The sequence below is a fragment of the Stigmatopora nigra genome, chromosome 16 (assembly GCF_051989575.1).
Source record: "Stigmatopora nigra isolate UIUO_SnigA chromosome 16, RoL_Snig_1.1, whole genome shotgun sequence".
In the NCBI taxonomy this organism is placed as follows: Eukaryota; Metazoa; Chordata; class Actinopteri; order Syngnathiformes; family Syngnathidae; genus Stigmatopora; species Stigmatopora nigra.
Window position 1 is genome coordinate 5,651,687 of NC_135523.1, and position 25,633 is coordinate 5,677,319.

At 39.2% G+C, this 25,633-nt stretch overlaps 1 protein-coding gene across 2 annotated transcripts in view; it reads right to left on the bottom strand.

Moving 5' to 3' along the window:
• The window catches only part of adarb2 (adenosine deaminase RNA specific B2 (inactive)), a 135,429-nt gene that overhangs the window by 6,248 nt on the left and 103,548 nt on the right, over window positions 1-25,633 (bottom strand). For both annotated transcript variants that reach the window (XM_077735895.1, XM_077735896.1), the window contains 5 exons: window positions 12,646-12,760; window positions 7,667-7,835; window positions 6,467-6,618; window positions 6,227-6,395; window positions 2,767-2,948 (listed from right to left, as the gene is read on the bottom strand). In XM_077735895.1, the coding sequence (XP_077592021.1) occupies window positions 2,767-2,948; window positions 6,227-6,395; window positions 6,467-6,618; window positions 7,667-7,835; window positions 12,646-12,760 (787 nt within the window). The remainder of the gene's footprint in view (window positions 1-2,766; window positions 2,949-6,226; window positions 6,396-6,466; window positions 6,619-7,666; window positions 7,836-12,645; window positions 12,761-25,633) is intronic.

Here is a 25,633-nt window from a genome sequence, read left to right on the forward strand (position 1 = left end):
CTATCCCATTTCGAATGAACAAACCTTTTATTATGAAGTATGAGTGTAGCGTTGTAAGGATTTTATATAATCGTAGCATAAGTCTGCAACTTAACTCTCTGAACACCCCGTATTTTCCTGCAGGCTAATACTAGGGATGCGAATTTACAGCTCCTTGAAACTCTAAGGCTGAGTATATAAACCTGAATAATGGCTCAGAAGCTGAGATGATAACAGGAAACCTAGAGCTACAAATGGAAAGTGGAAGTGAGAACATACTGTTATCAGAGACAAGTATATATGCTCAAATTGTGTGGCAAAACTCAAAGACGAACATTTTGGGGGGCACTTTTCATTCAGAGATCATAAAAGACTGCACAACATCATTTTTTTTTAGTTTTGTTGAGGTTCCAATTCATATAGTTGGCATTTATAGGCATTTCTATTTTAAACTGGGTTAGAAAACTTGCTCAAACAATATGTACATGTCATGTATGTCTAAAATGTCTTTTGCTGTGTCTATATTCTCACCCTCTTGCTACTGTGACAATGAAATGTCTCGATTTTTGAACTAAGAACACAGAAAAAAAATATTAAAAAATTACAACTATTAATTTAAAAGGGTAAAAATCAGGAAATGTAACATACATCTATACTCTTCATTTTAATTTGATCCTAAAACAGAAAGTCAGCACTCATGATTTACTTTCCCGGGCCACACAAAATGATGCAGCGGGCCAGATTTGGCCCCCAGGCCGCCTGTTAGGAGGTGTGTGGTTTATTTTCTCTACAGGTACCTGGACCTGTGGCTCCACCCCTGTGACAAAGCCCTGCCCAGGCCAACACACCTGTGACTACTTTCCCATCATCCCTACTCCAATCAAGATTCACTTCCTGCCCTTATTTAAACCCTTTTCATTTGTCAGTTCAGGCCTTTTTTTGTTGAACTGCTGACTTGCAGGCATGTGAGTATGTTACTCCTTGTTATATGTTGTATATGTGTTGACAAAGTTAATGATTTTGGGTTGCATAGGGGGACTTGACATAAGTTTAGACACCCCGGGGTATACATATAGTTTGTGCATTTAGGCACATAGTTATTCCCCGTCTAGACTTTATTACATCAGTTTGACAGTGGCACCCTTCGGCCTTATTTCCTGTATTTTGTGGGTGTTCATTTGGATACCTGTCAGGGAGGGTTTTTTTTTTTTACACTTATTATTTGAGCGTGCCACTTTAGTATCTTTTGCTTCCCCTATGTTATCCTGTAGTCCAGGTTTTGGTGGACTTTGTTTTTAATAAATTATCATTGAAGGCTACTTGCAGTGTGTCTGGACTGTTATTGACTGAATCCTTCTGCTGTGGTAGTTGCGACTTCCTGGTATATCTTACCCCAGGGGGAGTCATAATAGTCAGCATTGATTTACTTTCCCGGGCCACACAAAATGATGCAGCGGGCCAGATTTGGCCCCCGGGCCGCCACTTTGACACACTGAGTTAGAGTATATTCCAACTACCTTTTGGCTTTACTGGACAACACCACAAAACCTGACAATATCACTACTATACCTTGCATACCATCCAACATACCCTGAAGTCTATTTTTCTCCCAATTTCAGAGTTTTTAAAGGCAACAGAGAAAATTTATATTTTTGTGTTTGAGCAATTGAACTGTGCATTCCACTTTGTTTTTTTCCCCACGTTTATAGCACCCCCGGTCTACTCCGCACCATTATTTGCCTTTGTGTAGTAACTACACATTTCCAGGTTGGGTCGTCTTCTCTTTCTTTCCCTGCACTCCACCTCCGCCAAAGCTTGACAGCATGCACGCCTGCAGATCATCTCCCCATCATGCCCACGTAGCCACAGTTGCTGTGAATCAACTGCCTGCCACAGCAACAATCCTCAGCGTGTCTTATTATCCGTCTCCTCTCTCTTACTGATGCACTCCCTTTGTACAAAAGAGGCGCTCTATCCATCTTGCCTTTACCCTCCCCTTTTCTCCCCTCGCACCATTCATGGCTCATTGGATCCCTTCAATGGACTGCGCTCCTTCTCTGTCTCTAATAGCCAATTTCATTTTTCTTCCTCTGATGGAAGACTTGATCGCTGTTTCGGTCTGGGAGCGAGGACGCTCGCTACACATGAAAGAGGTAGAAATTAGTGTGTTTAGTTAGGAAATGTGTGGCTATACAAAATATACTGAGTGGTGGATTCATAGTGTCTGTTTTTAGATCTTTTTTTTGTATTATATCCTCAGTCATAAGGAAATCTTAAAAAATTGTAAAGTTATGATCGTATATCAAATCCCCACAAGAATTTATGGGACAAAACCAGCATTTTTACAAAGTTGAACAGGGCTCTTCAAAATGGAAACTATATACATGGAGAAGTTAAAGCACGTGTCAAAGTGGCGGCCTGGGGGCCAAATATCGCCTGCCGTATCATTTTGTGCGGCCTGAGAAAGTAAATTATGAGTGCCAACTTTCTGTTTTAGGATCAAATTAAAATGAAAAGGATAGATGTGTTGAATTTCTTGATTTTCCCCCTTTTGAATCAATAATTGTAAATTTTATATCAATATTTCTGTGTTTTTAGTTCAAAAATCATTTTATAATATCTAAAAATATATAAGAAAAGCTCAAATACATATTGTTTTAAATCTATAAAATCCTGTTCATTTAATCCATTTATTAAAAAAATCTAAATATTCTATTTAAAATGGTCCTCAAACCAACCCGAGTCACACCGCCTTGCCCTGCCGTGCATATTTTTGTGTGTTTTTACCACTGAGCAGCGGCTGGTTACGTCTATACGTGTTGGGGAGGGGTCCCAGTCGTTCCTGCCTTGTGCTGAGAACTCTGCTAAGATGGCCTGTGTGGCGCAGACTGCCAACCGTCACGCTATGAAGGTAGACAGGCTCCATTAGGTGGCTCAGCAACGCACCCTGCAGGCCAAGAATATTCCACCTGTGCACAGAAAAAGGAGAAAAACAATGAGGAGCATTTTTATGTGGACAACACAGTGTGGAGAGCAGAACAGCAAAAGTCAGAGGTAAGAAAAATGGGGATGAAAGAACAATAGAGCCCAATTTAAGAGCCCCAATGACGGGTTGAGACAATTTGATTGTTATCTTGATGTGGGACGTGATGAACAACATCTGCTGGACTGTCAATACACCCCAACGCGCCATTTTCCCCCCAGTTAGAGACACAAACCATCAGCGGCGCTGACAATAACAACACTGCCACAGGTCAGTGCATCAGCATTCATTACCACAACAACACATTAGCATGCGCGCATTTGTCAGTGCCAATGGGGTTAATGCACTGCACAACATCGCAGCCGGGCCCGCGTCCATCACTGAGCGGGAGGTCGATCGCTGCAAATTTGTTAAAAGAGATCCACCCGTGTCGGATGGGGGTGCTTCAATGACGTCCGCCAAGGAAGGTGGACGGTCGGTCCAGCTTGGGATCACCAACTGCTGGAATCCTTGATTTTACAAGGACGTCGTGTTCATTCGCTGATGGAATATTAGGATGTTATAGTTTTTATTAGCCCCGCAGAGGCCTTCTGCAGATCAGATTTCTTAAAACCTAAAGTTTTTTTCTGTGGTGCGTGCCAAGTCTTTCTTTCTGTGTGAGTTGATTAAGATTGATTTTACATGAGCTTTGTCATGGATCAAATGAATCATTATACATTTTGATTGACGTTTTAAGATCAAGCTGACTCCTGGAAAACTGGAACATATTTGTATATTGATTTTGAGGTTTTACAAAATACTTTTTGAACTAAAAACACAAGAAAAATGTATTAAAAAATTGCAATGATAGTTTATAAAAAGGGAAAAAAAATCATGTACATAATCATTTGAATTTGATCCTAAAACAGAAAGTCGGCACCCATGATATACTTTCTCGGGCCACACAAAATGATGCGGCGGACCAGATTTGGCCCCCGGGCCGGCCCTTTGACACCAAGCTCTATTCTCTTTATATATATTTTTTTAAAGCATTACAGGACGATTAATGGTCTTCCCAATAATGCAATGCACAGAACAGAATTGTATCTTGATTACAAAAAATATTTCATTTTTCATTCTGTTATCACTATGGAATCCCCGAATCTGGATTTTTCACAGTCCTAAATTTAAAATATCTTTGGATTAATTAACAACGCTTTCAGGCAAACACAGGACAGGAAAAGGTATGAAGGTGTTCCCCCAAGACTTCTCTTTTCTCCTGGGTAACATTGCGGTTCTTTTTGGTTAATCAGTGTTGCTTTATCATGGGTGCAATTACAGTGACTACTGTTTTTCTTTCCAGGCTGACTTAATAATCACTCATTACAGCGCCTTTCACTTCCTAAGCAGTCAATTAACATTAGCGGCTATCTGGGAATCACTAAATGAGCTCGTGATGCCGAGGCCACATTTTACCTGCAATCTGTCCGCACAGGCGCTCAGTGTTTTTTTTTTTTTTTTCCACCCAGTCGCCGCCTGTGCCAAAACCAAAATGGTTTACCCCGAAACATTAATTTAGCCAAAAAGCGACACCGTGAATCAGAAACATCTTCTAATCTCATGCAAGAAAAGGCAGCCATCTGGCTCGCCCGCATGAATTTAAAGAGTGGAGACCTTTACTCTCCCTTTTTCGGTCTCCCCCCCGTTCTCTTCCCACCCTCCGTAAACGGCGTCATTAAAGTAATGTGATCATCTGCATAAAACTCCAAAAGGATGGAAAAACATCATGATTTCAGAAGAGCCATTCAGGACCCTCAATTAAATCCAGCTGTTTAATCAAATATGAGTTCAAGGCTATCGCAAATCAATCGCCGCCTGACCTATATGAAAACAAATAGCAGATTATATGTTAAAATGTTAATAATTGGTAAAAAGAACCTACAAAAATGGAAGCATCAGGCCTATTAAAAGCATGGTTAAGTACAGGCTCTGAATAAAAGTACCGTATTTTCACGACTAAAAGGCGCACCACATTATAAGGCACACCCTCAATAAATGACATTTTTCCATATATAAGGCGCACTGTATTACAAGGCACACTGTATTATAAGGCGCACTGTATTATAAGGCGCACTCTCTATTTTGGAGAAAATGTAAGACTTTTAAGTGCGCCTTATAGTCGTGAAAATACGGTAATAGAACTGTAAGAATGGGTGATAGTGAGGACAAAAAGAACATTGATGGCGATCAGTTTAAGAGTAGCAGTTGTATGTGTGTGTGGTTGTGTGGTCAATTTGCAGTCCTCTTACCCTCCAACTCTGACCTTGATAAAGCGGCCCTTGGTGACCCACTCACTTTAACGATGAACACTGGTGATTTACAGCGATATAAAGAGTGGTCTGAGGGGGCTACACAGCAAAGAGTACATCTTGCTCAATGGTGTGAGAGAAGAGAGGGGATAAAAAAAAAAATCAGGGTGTCCCTTCTGTCACTCCTATATTTTTTTTCTTTTTTAGTAAAAGTAATTGCTTTCACCCTTGGTGGTGACCTGGGTATATTTAATCACACTATCTTCAGCCCTTTCCAACTGAATCAAATTGGTCAAATTAACAGAGGAGGAGGGTTCACCTTACGCTATCACACGCAGTATCTTACTGCCTCGCTCTGGTTTTTATTTTCTGTCTTTTTATATGTACCTCGTCACAAAACAAGAGACTGAAACGCTGCTCCTCGAAGGTTCAGGTCTTGATGTGCAGTTTAAAACTAAGCTCTGACTGGAAATTGATATTAGATACATTGTCATTAAATGATATTATATTGTAAGGCTGATTAGCCCTTAATCAGATTATCAAAGACAATGGAAGAAACCATTTTAGGAATGGACAATGCCAAATGATGCAAAATTGGGAATGCCAACATATTTGTGTTTAGGCACACTTGTGTTCCTTTGCAAAATAATTTGGAACCAACTTTGGAAAAGCTTTACTACTTATTATCCCCATTTAATCAAATCCAATTGGCGTTACGTAATCAAGGACATTTTTAGAGCTAACCATGTAATAAATGTATCTAATGGCCAACTACACTTTGAAAATCCTTGCATTTTAAAATCTTTGGTCTTAACCTTTTGGTATTGACAGAAAAGCAAAACTTTGTGATTTGAATAAAAGGCATCTCTATATATAATAAAATCACAGAAGATCTTAAAGTTGTCAGTCAAGCTTTCAATGGATTGTTAGTGTTGAAGTGTTTTGTACTCTTGTATTATGATTAAGCAGCACCAACCTGGTCATTTTATCTGTGCAGGACATAGTGATGAGCTGCTCTCCCTGTAAAACACCGTCCCACGTCTGAACGGACCCTCGACACCTGACTGGAACAGTTCCTTCGCCAGATTCGATTTTGGTTCGCAGGTGGCAGCGATGCTTCCGCATGAGATGTCTACTGTTTGATACTGTAGACAGAAAAGTTGCGCTATCAGCAATGGTATTCTTAAGAGATGGAACTCGAAATAAAAAAACTTACAGTCTGTGGTTATTTCGTATGGCGAGTTGAGTCTACCGTCTCCACATGGCGAGGTGCTGACATACAAGTGGAAATGGATGCTGTCTCGTAATCTGTAGCTGCGTTCCTTGTGACGCACAAAAATCGACTGTTCCCAGTCTTCTGGTCTTTTACTTTGGTGGTAAACATGCAAAAAACATTAAAAAAAGAAGCAAAAACAAAACATTAGAATACACTCTTCCCATAGTTCATTTTTCTGTAATCCTAGCACTTTACTCTACACTATGTTAATACATAATAATTGATTTATGATACACCTGATCGCAGAAATTCAGATTTGGAAGAGAGGGAGGGTCTTAGCATCTTTAAGCAGCCCTCTTTAAATAACCTCTCATCTGTCTGTGGTGTCCTTTCAGTGTGGGTAAATATGTCAGTTGTGGCATTTTGGTGGCCCATTTCATTATGAGCTATCTCCTCCGTTAGCCTTCTTGCTAAGCCGTAACTCCTTGTCACTGCCATCCAGTATTGTGCTAAGAAGGAAAAGTCTTGCTGTGTATGCAAATTTGACATTCTCCTATCTACACTTTTCGCCACTAATCTGATGAATCAGCCTTGCCATTGAGTTATTGGGAGAGGACATAATACATCCGAATGCTACACATCCAGACTTCCTTTCAGTGCTTTTGTGAAGGATTATGCAGACTGGACAACAATGAACAGGTTGCACGAGCAGACAAAACGGGTACTACATTTGCAACTGGTCTATAAGCATTAAAGGTCATGAGGACTCTGAGAAGTTAAATTAGCTGACATAAACAGGCTATGACGCTTAAGAAGTCAAGGTGAATTGAGCTATGGTGCTTATTATTGAAGAGAGAGCAATTCTTAGCACTGTAGTGGGAGGTCACGCCAAACAAGCTTTTTAAGGAAAATATTATTAAGCATTTAATGTGTTTGGTTGTTTAAGTTGCTAGAGGCAAACCCTTTAAATTTGGCAAGTTTGAAAGCTTGAAAGAGTGTGTTGTGCTGAATATGGATCATTTTAATCAATCTCTGCAGATATTTTATCTAGAACATTACCTTTTTAAGTCAGGTTATGCTTTTAGGAGAAATTAAAACCGGGTGGTGTCGGTCCTAGGGTTAATTTCCCAAAAGTTATATTTTCATGAACATTGTTGACCTGTGCAGGAATTTTGAAACCATGCGGAAAACATACATTACCTAAAGAAGAGCTCGAGTTGAGAGTAAAGGAAACGTAGCAAGGCTCTTCGTGCAGTCACTTCAGCATGACAGTCATTGACCACATGTCCTTGGTCACTGAGATTCTCCCCATTGATGCACTTGGTTCCTGTGGACAACGCCACCACCTGGGCACACTTGATGTCCAGACCTGTCAAAACACACACATTAAGGAATACTTAAGACAGGTTGATTTATTTTTCAACACAATTGGTTACTCCTCTATATGGTTAGCACCTTCAAGTATATATACTGGGAAGGGTAGATGATAGAGTTGGAAACATAGGTGCAATATTGTGCAAAAGTAAGGGATTTAATCTTAGTAAATGCTTGGGGAATTAAAAACGAAAACAACAAAAAAGGAGACATATAGTCTGGTTTTAGCAGCAATGCAATTTCAGAGAGTCTTAATTATCTTAGCAAGGCATCAGGAAGGCCTTTCTGTCTTTGGGATTTGAACTACATACAACCAATCAGGTCCTAAGTAGCAGGTATCGTCTGGTGTTAAGAAGACACTGAAGCCAGGCAAAATGTCAACCCTTGAAAAAGATTGACACAAACAAACAAAAGTCAAACGATCCCCGAATACTTTGTTTCCCATGTCTTGTGTCAGCGAGTGCTTGGATGTGTACACGTCTTCCTGACAACCTCTAGTTTCTCTCTGTGTACACCCGATCCGCCACTACCTGCTCCACCTTGATCCTCTGCCATCCATCAACTCACTAGCTTTTCTTCTCTGCCAGATTATTGTCTCTGCTTCTGCGCTCACCAGCTCCGTCAACACCTTAGTCGTTCCTCGCGTGATTAATCATCATTTACCTCAGCTCCCAGAATTGCCCTCTCAGGTTATCCCACTTGCCTGTTGGCCCACCTGTCGACCACCTTGTCAGCTCCATTCGCCACTCTCTCTTGCCTGGTTCATTACATCAGTTCTTCGCAACTCACTTCATTATTCTCTGTCAGATTCTACTCCTTCACTGACCTCTTCCACGAGAAGCCCCCATCTTTCCATGTTATATGTCAAAACATTGCGTTAAGACAGTGCTTCTCTAGTTAATTCACTACATAACGCAGAAAACCCTATTTTCGCCGCGTAAGAGTGTTTTCAAGGCATGTAACGAGGCTAAATTGCAACTGAATATTTACTGCACGAAACGTGTGAATTGTGTTGCCAGTCTAAACGGTGTAGCCACAGCGAAGCTCATCAAACAAGCATCTGGAGAGATGACAGAAAACAAAGCTCCCTTGCGGCACATCATTTTTTAACAACATTTTTCCCAGTGATTTTTTTTCCTGGACAAGCGTAAGGCCGCAGAAGTGTGTGATGCATGGACAAGAGGCATAGCAGTAGCACATTAATGGCAAGCAATTCCTTTGTCATGTGCCTCACATCACTCCTCTTGCCTCAGTAAGTCAGCCTCAGTTGGCTGCCGGCAGATCCGTGGGCACTGCCGGACCGGCACATGAGCTTTTATCAGCTTCGGCTCAGACGGAATTGTGGAAGGAAGAGTCCTGACACCTCCATTGATGAGAGGAAACGGTGTTGGGAGGGCGGGAGTAATGGGTGGCATGATGAAAAGTGTGCAGTTGAAAGAGAGAGAGAGAGAGAGAGGGGGGAAAAAAGACACAACAGGAAAGAAGGTGTATTTGATTTCATTTGTGGGAAAGTGATTAGCTCCAAGACAGAGTGCTCTGAGCACCTTGGTGATTTTAGCATTATTCAGTCCACAAAAACACAGGATTTTCTATGCAACTATTCAATGTAAATGTGGATTGAAAATGAGTTGTATTTTAACATAATTGCTCACTAAATCTACAAACTTTCTGACTTCAAAGCATCCAAAAAGTCTCCATTTCTGACTTGACAATTCACATTCATATTTCCTTCACAGTAATAAAGTCAGTTCAAAAAGAGAACAAACCCCCAATTTCACTCCCTTGCTTTTCCTCACCGTTCCACTTTGCAATTGTTTAGATCAATTTTGCAATGGATAATTTCTCCAGCGCTACTCGCTACCATGCCATGAAATTGGCACCGAGTTTGCAGTTGGTTCTCAGGGGAATGGGAGAAATGGATGAAAGGTGAAGGGGAGACAAAAAAAAAAAAAAAACGGAGACAGTAGGAAAAAAAATCAATCAATATATGAGCTATGTTTTCCAACCAGATACAAAACGCCAAAATACAAAGTGAGAGGTTCTCAAATGTATGTCATCTTTTGATTGGTGCTTTTCATGTCACACTTTTGGATCCAAAGAGTGTAAAATAAAAAAAACAAAAGTGAGCAATTCAGAATGATATGTGGATGTCAAGGAAAAGTGCTGTCAATGGCTCTAAACAGTAAGTAGCACAATGTAAGGTGAGTGAGTTCATGTCCAATTATTTTTTTGCTCATTTCTCATATGTAGGGGGGCGAAAATGAGTCTTCATAGACCTGTCTTGATCTTGCATATACTCCCACTCTATTCATTGTAAGGGAAGCAATTTGTCTCGTTTCAAGATCATCCTTTTAATCACACAATCGATCCAGAACACAACAATCAATAATAACCTAACCACAGTCCACAGAAAAGTGAGTGATGAAGCATGACATGCTACAACTATTAAAAACTGTGATGTTGAATGAGAACATGTATGGAAAAACTTCAAGAACAGACATGACAACCTACTCCAAAGCAATGTGTTGCATTTGGGATTTCTTTCACCATAATAAAGATGAGTGGTTACCAGAATATCATAAAGGGAAAAAAACAAGTTATTTGAATCATGGGAATCCTCAGAAAATCCTCACTGGTTCTAAGAAGGGGAAAGCTGGCAAGAAGAGAAAGTGCACCCTGTTGAATTGTTATTAGCTTTAGCTGTCAACTGTTCTGAGCACACAAGGGTGTCTTTGTGAAATGGTACTGAAGCACCCAAAATCTCTCCCTGGGCTTCAACACACTGTGCACACTGCTCTGTTTTTTTTTCTTTCCTCCACTTGTAAAATGTTTTTTTTTTTTGCCTCATGTGATTACTGACTCGTACATTTACAGCCAGCTTGAAAACTAGATTAAGTGGTTGTGGGGGAAAATCCCTGTTTGAGAATGAATGTGCAAGCTAAATATCATAACTTAACTGTCAGTTGTAATCAACATTTAAATCCCCTTTTCTCTCATCTTTTTCTAAAGTCCCTCTGGTAGCGCTGTATGTGTCTGTTTCCTGAAGCTAAGCTTAAAGAAATATCATTCTAAAAAAAAAAAAAACCCAAAACAAGCTTCACTCAATTCAACCAAAAGCATTTTTCTATGCAGGCTAAGATTTTTCATGTTTCTGAGGCCAATTGAACATAAAAAAAATCTCCACAGTATTTGATGCCGTGTGCTTTTTACTTTTTACTTTGACTCTTGTCTCGCGACTCTCACCCTGCTGGTAAGGCTAATCTCGATCTCACTAGGGCTCAACTTCCACAGCAGGACTCCGTTGGTATGTTGGTAGCGAATTGGCTGTCTGTCTGCGCTTCAAAGATGGACTCTGATTAAGATTCTTGACGCGGAAGAAGGGGCATCAGACATACGAAGCGGGACAAAGAAGGAAAGGGAAAAAAAGGAGACAGTGGCGGCAGGCAACACAGAACAGGACTCCCCAGTGTTCCTGTCAAGTTCGGTGTCTGAGCCATTGACGGCGGAAACGGTGCGACGGCGGCCACCTCTGCAAAACGCACAGCCCGCTTGTCTGGATCTTTGAAGATAACGTGCTATTAATAAACGAAGGGAATCAATTACGAGTGGGCAGGCGGGAGGAAAAGGTTCGGATTAGGTCAGGATGAGCGAAGGCGCTCACATTTATGTCAACATTGACGAGCTGCAGACCGGCTGCAGATACCGATCCCCCCCCCCCCCCCCCCCCCTCAATGACCTCGGAAATCCTGCAGCCTGGAGCCATAAGGGAAGGGAAATACTCCAAGGTCAAAGTCATTTTTTTGAAATAACAGTCCCTTTGAAAATTAATGCTTAGGGAATGAGTGGTCAGGGAGAAAAAAATACTTGGGTATTAGTCGGAGGCCCATGCAAACTATGAAAAAAGTGTGACTTATAGTCCAGAAAATACGGTATATCCACACCTATGGAATCATGTTCAGTATATTGAATAATGTCCCTAGAATTCAATTAAGTCATTTAGAATGGTGAAGAAAAACAAAGCTAGTACTTATAGTATTTGTTAGTTTCCAGTATTGGTAGATCGTGAACTTGTGTGGTATAGAAAGACTTTTTGAAACAATTCCAGATCAACGAGGACCTGCGTATTTACATTAAACCTCTGGAAGAGTACCATATCTCTTAATATCACTAGATTCTGAAAAGTTGGGTTGAGATAGAAATGCAATAAAATATATATTGGCCCAAACTGATTAAAACCACAGTCCCTGGTTGAAACAAAACTAAACTCTGGAGTCAATATTGAGTTTCTTTGCTACTGTCAATGGGAAAACGTAAACATTATCTGGCTTGTGTCTGTTTGTAGTGGGCAGAAGTGTCACTTCACCATGTTATGTGTGGCCAAGACAACGTCAGAAACATAAATAAAGCAGCAAAGCAGAATGTGTAGTCATAACTCATAGTTTCACTTCCCAGCAAGATTCCTCTGCCACCTTGCTATTCATTCAATGTGTCACTCTGTCAGTCTTAGTTAGAATTAAAATGATTTTGTTAGGATTCCCGCCGTGTCATCTGAGCAAGGAAAGTCCAGCTAAGCAGGTGGGAGACCGACTCCCACCAGCATCTTCAGAGATTGAGTAGTCAATAATTCATTGGGAAGGTATACACAACTCTAAGAGTATCAAAAATCTTAATAATGTTTTTTTTTCCCCCTAATCCAGACCTCCTTTTATTTTCTCATCTAGTGTTTCTTACTCCCCCGCTCTCTTTATATTGCACCACCTCAATAATTCAACGTGATATATAAAAGTAGATGAAATTTACCATACCTCGGGTCATTACGATGCCTGCCAGGGATTTGTGTTGAGTGTAAACTGGATTGCAGCTGCTCACCAGTGAGCGATACTTCTCCCTCACCAAGTGGAATATCGAATCAGCAAAGTCCTGCAGAGCACAAAAATAATTGTTTTCATAATTTTGACGAGACACACAAACAAAAAAAAATACATGTCGAAAAGTTGACATTTTGAAAAACACAATGTTTAGTTCAGACAAAAGTAACACCAGATGCCACCAACTAACATTTTATTCCTCTAAAATGCTCTTTCTGTGCAAACCAGCATCAAGTTTAAAAAGTTGGGAACACTGGTGTATTTAAGTAGATTTTTTTTAGTATTTGATGACCTTTTCTCTCTCTACATTTGTACACTTGTACACTTACCAGTCCTTACAAGTACAGCGTATCGGTAAGTATCCCAAGTTTGAAAATATAAACATTTTCGACAAGAGTGACAGCTACAAATCCCCCATCCCAAAAGTCTAAAAATGTATTTGACTCAATTCAGTCGCTATCCTTGTTTCTCGTTTTTCCCCCCCCGTTCCCATAATCTCTTCCACTCTCTGCTTGTGGCATATCATGAAGTCCTGCTAGCAAGCAAGAGCTTAATGTGTCCAAAAGACTCACTTTGCTGCCAATCTGTTGGCGTGTCCCAGGGATCCATTTACACTCCACAGTTGCCGTGACCACTGCTTGATAGCTAAGCCCTTAATTAGTAGTCAAGTAAGATTCAAAGGGGTGTCTACAAGTATGTGAGATGCAAGTCTTGGCAAAATGTACTGCAGTTAAGCGGCTCACTGTTGAGGGGTTGGCATGGCTATTTACTGTACAGGTATCTTGAAAAGTGATAAACTGGAATTGTGGGTTTCTGGTCCTCAATAACATTACATATTTGAAATATTCCCTATGATAAATACATGTTACTGTGTTGTATGACCTGGCTTGTTGGTATTGTATTGAGAAATGCAGTTCAATAATTTTCCGGGTGTTTGGTTTTGACTGGATCCATTCACAATATGTGAAAGAAATGCCTGCCATTTTCTTGTACCTGAACGTGACATGCAATTAAATCCTACAGAATCCTGCTTGGCTTGGCCGCGTCAGCTGCTGTCTGTCACAGTCTGAACTCTGAGTCAAGTCCTTTATGGCCTTTAGAGGCATTTTCATTGATGGTATAACAGAGGTTAGAGAAAGTGGTAGCTCCCAAAGACCCGGAGCGTAAATGTCGAAAAAAGAAATCCCAGTTTATAGCTTAGCTGTTCCACTCTTCCTTTTCTTAATCTTTTTTTGTTCCATCTCCTTTTCACATCTATTTATTTTGAAATAATTTCCATCTTCCATTTTTTAGGAGACGAGGATTACAGTTTTTTAAACATTGCTGCAGGTACTAATTTGGGTACTTGAGGTGCTTAATTAAGTTAAGGTTAAAAAATTACATTTAAAAAGCAATACATAAATTAATACAATATTAAACAAAACGTACTGGTGTAAACCACCTGCAGCACTGCTTTAAAACTAAGCACAAAAATATACACTGAAGGAAAAGGAAAGAAAACTGAGGGGTTTCCAGCAAGTGTACATCCTTCATCACTACCACCCCCTGCTGAAAGATCTCCATCACTATAATGTAAAACTATAATCATAGGGACCCTGGAGGACTCTAGACCCAATAATTAGATTGTTTTTTCACTACTACAGTGTCCTGTACCCGTTTATATAATGCAAAATAAATGTTAAGCTTTTTTTGTCATTTGTCTGTGAATAGATGTGTTTGTACATCCTCTTTATTTTCCTGTACAGTCCCACATAACACCTGAAGGGCAGTTGAGTTCCACCTTCACCCAGGGCCTAATGTGGTAGAAAAACGAGGCCAAGGATCGTGCTCCACAGACAGATAGTGTCACAGCAACCTGCCACCAACTGTGAGTGGCATTGTGTGCCTGGCTGACTGCCCATCTTCCCCTTGGTGGAGCATTACGCTACATGTAACTCGCTTCGATAGCTACATGTTAAAAATTGTATTTTAAAATGTATTTTTACTTAAAAGATGAGCAACATCACAGGTTTCTTCATCAGTGCTGAAACTACTACAGCGGCCATCGTGTGAGTCACCCCACCTGGTGTCTTTGCCGCATTAGTTCTGAACAATTTAACAAGTGTTCCCTTTGGGCCTCCTCAGGATGGAGAAAACAAGCAGCGGGATTTATTTAGTAACTGCTTTGGCTGCACTAAAGAAGATTTATTGGGGAAACACTTTCATTGACACGAGTGTGTTAGGGCCTGTACTCATAATCTTCATTTGTCAAGGCAGATATATTACGTGTTGGCAAGATTATTTCACACAAAATGACAAATAGCTCCTAGTCATCGGACACATTATGGTAGACACCATGTGAGTAAGATCCGATATAAAATAAATGTAAATGCTGAATGTTAGAAGTTATTAGGACCCAAGTTGCACCTAATTTGGGGTTTTCAACGAGGTTTGCATTTAAAAAAGGGGGAAGTAATGTGGTTTTGTATTTTTAAAGAATTAGGCAAAAAAGTACTCTGGCCCACTGAATTTTGAATTATGAATCACAGAAATATGAAGTAAAGCAAGACAACATTGAAGACAATTTGATGACAAAGGCTACGTAACTAGTTACCTTGGACTAAAAAAGATTGAAAAAAAGCAGTGAGCGCTAAATACAAAACCAAATGACAAGACAACAAAACAAGACTGAGTCTGGGAGCTGATTGGCGGACACAAATGGCAAGGCTAACGAGAACAAGTGCGAGCAAAACTAAAATGAGAAATCAGACAAAGAGTAACGAGTAACCAAAGAAAACAAAACATAATTCAATCAAAATAATATACCAAAACAAAGTGTTCAGTTTTAAAAGTTAGTAAGAAGTTAAAAATAATGAGAGAAACACCCAAAATAAAAATAAAAACATTCACAGTTTTTACACATGACATTCAAACTTCAAATTCAAGTTAAAGAGCAATTTTCACATTATGTTTCTTAGCTTTAATATTTGACAGAATGGTACTTAAACTGTATTTATTGAGCCTCCTTATATTGCAGATATGATTCCCTAATTATCGTATCACTTAAAAGATGCATAATAGTCACATTAATAAGCCCAGCCATATTTACACATTTCTAAAACCAAATATTCTCAACCCCGCTATTCTAATTTGTAAAATACACATTATAACAAAAATCACCAAGGTAGAGTTGAATGTCATAACAATCCTCCTGCTTCCTACTCAATAACGTGCCAGAAACACAAAATGTCACTGGGGAAAAATTCTCAACTACATCTTGACCTAAAAGTCAGGCCCGCTGATATGTTCCTTTGTGCGTGTTCCGCCAGTGAAAAAAACCCTTTAATATATTGTTTAGCTTTATGGCCTCAAGGGGGAAATGATTGAAGAATTGAGTTTTTTTTGTGTCCCTCTCCACAAGTAATATTTTAAAGCCTCATTACATTCTCCATACGCTTACTACATTGCACTTTGTAGCGCTGTTAAAGGTAAGCACGTAATACTGAAGTCACCATGTTGATGAGCACGTTAGGTATGTTATGCCATTTATGTGGATTTGATTCTCTACCTCACACACACACACGTGCACGCACACACACACTTTAACCCGACAAATTCCCTCTCTTATCACCTTCCTGCAGAGGGCCGAGGCAGCATAAAAATGAGGCCGTGTCTTATATTTCTTACTAGATGTATTTAACAATTCATTCTGCTGACTTTTAATAGTGTCTGCCCTCTTCTTGGATATCTTCACTCCTCACCAGCGGCGAGACTACCTTTTTCACCATACGGCATCTGACGAGTGACGCCTAACACAGCGCTTTTGAAAATTATATGCATTCAGTTGGAAGATTTGGCCTCTGTGGCGTTTGAAAATGTAAAGGAAGTCTTCCTACAATGGGAACTGTTCCCATCATTTGTTCTTCCTGTTAACACATGTTGTTCATTTAACTTTATTCTTTTGCTAGCCTCTGGATCTGTGTCATACAATCCTTCTAGCTTAGTCCTCTTGTTATTACCTTGATGTCAATAGAGCAATGAGGACACTGACTATGCTTACATTGGCAAGTCAGTCAGGTTATGTGCATAAATTTTCACTGTCATTCTCCTAACTATCATGCTGCTGTCAGCTCATATGTGGTTTCGTGTTTCTTCAAATGATTGACCCGACTATGAGCAGAGTTAGAGCTATAATGACACAAAAAGGCAACATTTTAATACTTTCAGTATTTTTGGAGGTGAAAGTATGTGAAAAGTTTCCAAGAAAAAGACTTTGAAGATATAAATTCAACTTTTAATGGGCTGAGCAATGTCAGACTAAAAGGTTTTAAGCACATTTTATGAGTCTGACTTAAATTGATTAACGTATTTTCCTGACTCTAAGTCGTGTGTGGGTGGGCCATCGACTAAGACTCCTCTGTGACTTATGTATGATTTCTCTCTCTCTCTCTGATCACCGACAGCTTGTTATATATATTTTTTAGGCTCTAATTATCTGGAAAAAAAGTTATGTTAATGAATGCCATCTTAGTCAGTTGTTCTCCAGTTTATCATTGTTACTATAACGCCTGTTGTTCTTAGATTCCAATAAAATAATGGGACTTTTATTCCAATCTGGACATATGCATTACATTTTTACTCTTCAGTGTGTAATGTTTAGCTGGTGTGACTTACAGCCCAAAGAATTTTGATAACATTTTTTCTTCTGCAAATAAAATCAAGTATCTGGTCTATTCTGTCCGTCTGGCCTGATGGTCACTTTGTCTTTTCCTGAACAGCGGGACCCTATGAGTCACATCCAACCACTGGGCTGCCCCATGTGGCTGTCATCATAAGAGGTATTTGCCTTTTAAACTACATACCTGATCTTGAGACACACCATTCGTGCATGCAAGAGAGAAGCAGTGTGCAGGTGGAAATATACACCACAGGCATCTATAAGTAAAGTGTAGCTCAAACAGAGATTCCTCATTAGCTTTAAAAGGGTGGAAACAGGACATAAAGCCCGGTATATGAGATAAGGATCAAAATCAAGGATGAGCAACTACAAGAACGATACCTCCATCCGCAAACCAAGGTCTTGACTTTTCAATGAAGGCTTTAAATATAGTATGGGATCGTTATTTCTTCCATCCACAGGTCAATACATTCAAACCTTGAGCCTCAAGGCACGATGAACTCACTAAAGTGCAATTGCACATGACATTTTGCTCTGGTACATTTAAATGATTTTAAAAAAAATATCAAAAGATCAGTTACAGTCAGCCCACAAATATGATCACGTCTAAGCATTTAAAAGTTTTGCTTGCACTGTGCGGTGTGTTCTGTTCTGATAATCTAAACACCAAACACATGCAAATATTTAATTCCATCTCTGATCATGATGTCCTGCAAGGCTTTTGCATTAGCTCAAACATAAAAAACGGACCTTCCAGGATGAGTGGTTGACTCAGGAGACCAATGCATCCAATAAATTGCACTCTGGTGCACCCACTTTGTGATTGTAGCACCCCACCCACTAAATTGACTCTTAGTACACCATAGACCAAATAATAGTCTCATAGGATCAATTTATAAAACAAGAAAGTCTGCCATTAATCATACTTAGTCAGGAATGGCCAAAATCTGGATACGATACACAGTTACTTCATATATCCAATCATCAATAGTGTATCTTCTGTCACAGGTCACTTTTTTTCCAAAAGGAAGTATTCAATCCATAATAATGTGAACTTTTCTTATTGTCAGGGCAAAAGACTTGCAGAAACAGACAAGCTTTCGCAAGAAAAAATCAAAAACCAGCCTTTTTAATAAAAACCTAGCCAAAGACACATACATACGCACACAGACACACAAAATCCAACTTTACCAACTATCTTCATATGTCGCTCGACTAGATACATCTGCTCCAAGCCTGTACAGCTTTTAAGCTTGTACCCAAACATTAATTTGGGAAATTCAATCCCCAAAACAAAAGCCAAAAACAGACTACAGTCAGTGACTCATGACCCTACAAAACAAATGTTATGCATGACTAACTGTGGAAATCATTATCAATCAAAATTCTAGTGGTGCAATCAAAACATCCAACAAGTAGAGCCAAACACAACAAAGAGTCACTATCAGATCCCAGCCTATCAGTAGCAGTGTATTTGGTAAGCTTCTACATAAACCTTTGCCAGGTTCATCAACCCAAGAGGGTTCACTCAAACAGATGACAGAATATCTACAAAGCACATTTAACTAAGCTCTTACTGATGCTTGTTTGCCATGTTTTAAAAGGCAAATCTTTCAGATCAGGCATGAGGGAAAAAAAAACCCAACTCAAAACGAATAGGCATCATTGTGATGATGAACCTAATCTGATTTGTCTGTACACGCACAGCAAATTAGACTGCATAGCTAAATGCATGGTTTTATAATAATTAAACATGACAGCTACAAGTAGAGCAAATTAGACATTGTGCTAAATCAAGAAACTTATCCAAATAGGCAAAAAATAAAACATAAAACTTGAGATATAACATATCATATAAATGTCCATAGACTAAATCTACCTCAACAATCATGTTAACTAATGAATGCATTTTCCATCACATGTTTTAATTCCATTTTAGACATACTAGATGCAATATGAGTAAAAGCCAGGATTATTATTAAAAATGACATTTGTAAGATTCTAAAATTGGATTTTCTATTAAAGATAATATTTGAAAGCGTTTTAATAGGATTCTGCTTTGGTTAAGTATCTTGGCACAATAAACAATGTGATGAAAAATGGTTGATTTAAACATAAATTCCTTTGACTAAGCACCATGGGGAAGATGAAAGTAATGATATGACTGAAAGACTTAATAATGTCAGACAGTATAAAATACACACCAGAGGCTTCATACATTATGCAGCAAAGGCCAGAAGAAAAAGAATTCCCCTGAAAAGATAACATGACCCTATCCTCAGGGGGAGAAAAGAGGAAAGAAAATGAGAAGTAAAACAGGCAGGCACGGAGAACAGAAGCCGGGTCGAGGTGATGAGAAATAAAAGGGTCACTGAGGAAATTCCACCCAGTTTACCATCCACTAGTAGACTGAAACCTCTTCTAACAACTTAATTAATGTGTATTATATAACAGATATTTTGCACTAACACATTTATGATGTGATTCATCGGGGAGGGAGAGCACAACCTTCAGTACGGTGCTTTTCCTAGACTCTGTTTTCATTTTTTTTTTGCATTGTATTGCAAAGTTTCATTCATATATTTTTCTTCATGCTTTATCTTAAACCAAATCCACAATGGAAATGATACGTGTTGTCCATATATAGGATATAGAATGATAAATATACAGAAAAGTATTGCTTGGGAAGTGTGGTTAAAAAAGACAGACCTTCCGGCTGTTATAACCAGGTTGCAGTTTTTTCTTTTTTTTTAATAAAAGACGAAGATCAATGGCATGGTGTGTCTTCTAACTTTTATCAGTCCAATAATATAGTTCATCTCCCCACAGAGATGTTCAGTCTGGAAACTTGTATTTCATATCTTCAAGTGCAAATACTATACAATATTAAGTTTTTTTATTTTAATTCACTGTGGCCAGTCAATTTTTCTATCAACCTATCCACTTTGTGTCTTCTCAATATGGCCAAAAATCTAATCCAATCAAACACAATTGTGTCTGATTTTGTTCTGACTTGACAAGGTTCCCAATCTCCGACCATACATTTTAGAACCATTTCAAACACATGTTCACCAGTTTGATTCCACAGAGATTTAAGACCCAACACCACAACCTTTGAACCCCCAGGAAAAACTAAATACAGATTGTCAAACTCAAAGCAGTGCTGTTGAGCTGACATTTGGGAGATGTAAGATCCCCCCCACTCCCTAACAACAAAGATATGTTTATCCTGCTGATAAAAGCTACAAGTTTATAGCTGGCCTTTACAGAAACTAGCCTTGCTCTTTTCTTTGCTGATGAATAAGCCTTCTAAAAAACATTCTCCGTCAAAGGTGATCATTCCCATTGTCAAATCCAACTCAGAAATGGCGCCACACAATGTTTTATACACTTCACAGCTTAAGGACTAATATTTGAAATAAGGTCGAATGCCATTTGAATGAAGGGGGGAAAAAAATTGCCCCTGCACTTTTAACATTTACCAAAATCTTTTGTGTCTCAGTTCAATCGGCAGCTTGCTAGATTGATTGTAATAAATGCCCTTACTCTGTTGGCATACGTCTTTTTGTCAACCTATCATAAGTGTCATTTGTACAACTCTTTCTTGGCAACACTGTCATCTGCATGCGGAGTTCAGCACTTCCTATACTAGAGGGGAAGACGTCTCATCAAAGAAACATGATCTTGTGTGACAATAACAACAAAGACAGCAGTAACAGGCAACCGAAAAAGTAGAAGACAGGAGATAAGAGCCGAGGCAAAGCAAAAAAGTCTCAATGTACATAGAACACAGTTTGTTTCTTAACTATATATAACAGGATGACTACATGCCACTTGCTTTATCGTGAAGGATAATGTTGATGTTTGATTAAAATGGGACTCTATGGCCATGTTTATACGACAACAATCTTAGGCAAAAATGTAAAAGTAACATGGTATTTAATTCCACATTTCCACAGCAGTATTCTGTAGACAGATCTGCATGCACATACAAAAGTGCATTCAATATGAATGAAACCGAGGTGTCATCCAAAAGATACTTTTGTATTCTCAACCTGTTGAGACGGCAACAACATGTTGGAGGATTGTCAATATTCCCATTGTGAAAGAACTTTCCTCTAAAACATTGTTGCCTTGCAGTATTTCTGTAATATTGTTGCAATACAAAACAGTAAAAGGCAATCAAAACAAATGCCTCTTGCATTTGATCTTGTCTTAGAACATTAAATTAATTTATTTTGTGTGAAGTAGCTCCCAAAGAAATGCTTTGAATGAAAGCGGTGTTTACAGTGATAGTAGCCTTTGTCATTATTAAACAAGAGAGTCAACTAGTTCAATTTTAGATATCTTTGGCCTCATATTTGGAATTAACATCTGCAAAATTCTGCATGAATAAAATGGCTGCAATTGTATTCCTTTCACATTTAGTAAATAATACTCATTTTAAGAGCACATATGTGTCACTCTTAATACTCAAGAGGCTCATCTAAAACTACAGAGATGTAAAATGAGATGCACCATCTATTCGGCATAAGTTCTAGCCACTGCACAGGTAACTAACTACCTATCTGTTGTATACTCACGAGCAAGCAGCCTGAAATATGAGGACTGAGGGACACAAGGCCTTCCCAGAATGCTAAACTTTCTCTCTGCTGCCTTTCCATATCTCTCACTATACCCCACAGCCTCCATACAGTGCCCTGAAATCAATCTGACGCCTAATTAATCCTGAAGGTCTTTTGTTCCGCAGAGGTTTCCCTCTTTTTTTTCTCCCCCTTCACCGCAGTCCATCCATCCTCACCCCTGCCTCCCTCCCATAGCTTGGCCCTCATCAACTCCATGCCAACCCGGATTTTACCCCCACCTCAGCAACACACCTACATACTTGTATTCTTACATTCTGTACACTGTATTCCCCAGTCTACCATTTCATCATCCCTAGTGAGGCTAAATCTAGTTTTGCAAAGCAGGACAGCGGTAACAGATGTTTTGGGTTATGCATGGTTGGTGTATTTCTTTTCCTGAGGAAAAAAACATAATGTACTCATTTTAAAGGCATAATGTATTTCTTTTTTTGTCATGTCAGCAACAATGCAGACATTGTAAAGTATGGCAATTTTTCAAGGGGAATGGTTGATGCTTGAATATGGAAATCATATTTAGCGTCTTACTATTTGTTTTTTTAAATACTAATTAAATAATAGAATATTTTTGTCATCAAATTCAGTAATGTATTCCCTGATGTGACAGGCATTTAAACAATATCTATTTTTCCTACTATGATTTTCTTGCTGATTGAACAGCATAAAAGTCATAAAATTCCAATTAATTCAAACATATTATGACATTGGAATAAAAAAAGAAATATGAATGAATGCTTTTCAATTATATTCAGCCATTTAAGGTATTCCCTGATCTGGTTACCAGCCAATTGCACCCTTTTAGTAATATTCTCCTTATATTAAACATGATTCCGCGCAACATTCCCACGTGGTTACTTAAATTAAAGTAGGCTATGATGAACTCAAGCTGTGGCAAATTGGCAAAAGTGGTGATGCTATTTGGCTCAAATATGAATACTTGCATTTTGAAACAATACGGCATCAGTCCCCATACTGTATAGTATATTAGTTTATTGCTGTCACCAACAATGTGATTTGGCAAACATGATGCAGTGTGTAAGAGGAAGGTCCATGGCTGTAGGATGGAAAATCATTAATAGGCCAGACCTCTCCCCTGCCTGACTACTTGAGATAAACATAGCAGCCACACAGGCCCAATAGTCATGATTTATCAGTCATCATTTGCCACCTGAGCGCCTGTGAAATTGTAATCAACTTGGTTATGCTTTTAATGGAGTGAGGGGGGTTCCTGAGAATTGACTCTTGCCATGCTCCAGCATACAGAGACAGGCGGAAAAGAAGGAATGGAGAGCATTCTCAGACAATGAAGATTTAGTATGGCACATCTTAGGGTGAGCGAAGGGTCTTTGGAACCCATCAAAGGGGTGTTTCTCATCATATACAACTGACCTGACCAATCATTTAGATTCTCTCTTATTAAAGGGTTTCCTTTGAAAACTGTAGGCTAGTACATTACATTGAACATACCTACTTTTCCATACTTCTTGCAATTTGAGGATGATGCTAACCTTTCTATTTAGACACAAATTTCCACTACTATACTAATTTGTCCCTTTTAAAAACAAGTGTAGTGATGTGTGGAAAGGCCAACAAACAGTCTAAAACGAATGATGATTTCACATTTGGCAAACTGCGTAAGAAACAGTTATATGAAATTTTATAGATATACTGTTCACACCACATTATTAGTCCCCTTTCTAATTATAGAGGTCAGAGACAAAAAATTAGCTTTGATTAGGGCTGTTAACTTCATGCGTTCATGACTAATTAACTTTAATGAACCTATTTAACATAATTTTAATGGCCCTATTTTCTTTAACGCAGATGAACACATGCTTTGTTTTTACGATCTTTTGGTTTGTGGTACCTTGGAGTGGGAAGCTGAATGAATTCTCTGTCACACGCCTAAAAATAGCATGTTATAACGTGACACACTCAGTGAAACTTCTAGGGAACAAAGTTTTTCATTTAATTGTTTTAACAGCCAAGAGTGCAGTTGCTCCGTGGAATTACCGTTTTTCTGTTTACAGTATTCAGCTGCGCTTTTCACTAAGAAATATAATACCAATAAGGTCATTTTTCAACAAGCGAAGTGATTAAAACAAACTTTTTAAGGCTGGATTTAGACATTTGGTTTTAAGTGGGTATGAAACAATTTATCGAGAAGTTTTTTCAAATTATTGGCATAAGCAGTGGGGGAATTGCCTGCCACCTTGCGCCAGTAAAGTCTCACTGCATTCAGTTTTCTTACTCTAACAAATTTCTCATGGTGTTGTTGCCCATGCATCGCAAAAGGCCAGAAAAGCCGCTGTTTAGTTCAATCTAAATTTAGATTTGGAGGCGAAAGGGTTGTACGCCCTAGGCACCATATTTGTCAGGACCGCCTCTGCTTTTGCAGCTCTTACAGCATGAGTCGCAAGTGGAAGTTCATTATCTTTTTGAGGGAGGAAATGTGACTGCAAACCAGCAATAAAAACCCTTTACATCACCACATAGTAATAACATATGCATTTGGACTTTATCCTAGCTGAGAGTGGAAAATGGACATCTCTAAATAGTTTGTCAGGCTATTTGCACCACAACACGAGGGTGTTAATCATAACTGATCCTGGGGGGGATAGTGTACCATGGCTGCTGTCAAACAGTGTTGATCTGCTGCCATCGCTGTCCACATGCTGTGGTTGCAACGCTACCTACGCTGGTAATGAAGTCTTCCCGCATGTGTCGTTCACACCTTCTCCATCTGAGATTTGGGTGTTTATTAATTAATTTTTTTTTTGGGAAGACTGGCGTCTTGGCTCGATCACTGTCTCAAATTTGTTGCTGCAATATTAATTAATGATCAGCCTGTCACAGCTGTTTATAGTGAGACAGATTAGAAGTGGGAGAGATTAGACAAAGAAAGCAATCTGCTGAAGACTCGCCCGTTGACAGGGGTCACCTTCACATGTCTCAAATCATATTTAATTTGTTGTGCTAGAGGGAGAGAAATGACTCCACTTGACCATTTTGTAGCCTGCTCTGCTGCCCAAGAGCTAAGTGAATCAAATCACTTTGTCACATTTTATCTTTGACGATATCACCGCCAATAAAAGTATTCGGTATAACATTTTGCTTACATAAAAGTGAAAATACTGCAGGCTTGGACCCACTAGTCTTTTTTTCCTGCATTCTTTTCTCACTTTCTCCTTCATTAACCTTAATTGTCATTCAGGGATGCTGCAGAGCACATTTCCCTAATCAAATGAACCTTAATCCTAGGTGGCAGAGTGCAGCAGCCTGACCACTAACCTCTGTGCTGTCCTTTCACGAGGACCTGCACCTACTCTCTTACTCCTGGTGCGGCACTCGTTTCAAACTCAGCCGACATGGCAACACAGCGTCGCGTTGTGACAGACATGGGAAATTAAATGGCCAATCACGGCCTGGACAGAAGGCTAATCATTCCACTTGACGAAATAGCTTCCAGGATTAGTTGTACGCTTTCTCATTGTAAGAGAAGGAGGTATTTTTAAAGGCAAATTGGACCTTGATTTCAAAAAGAGGTTGGTAGAGGTTAATACTTGGCGAAGGATATAATCCTTCTCTGTGCTGCTTTACTGAAAATATGCTCCGGCAGGTTTAG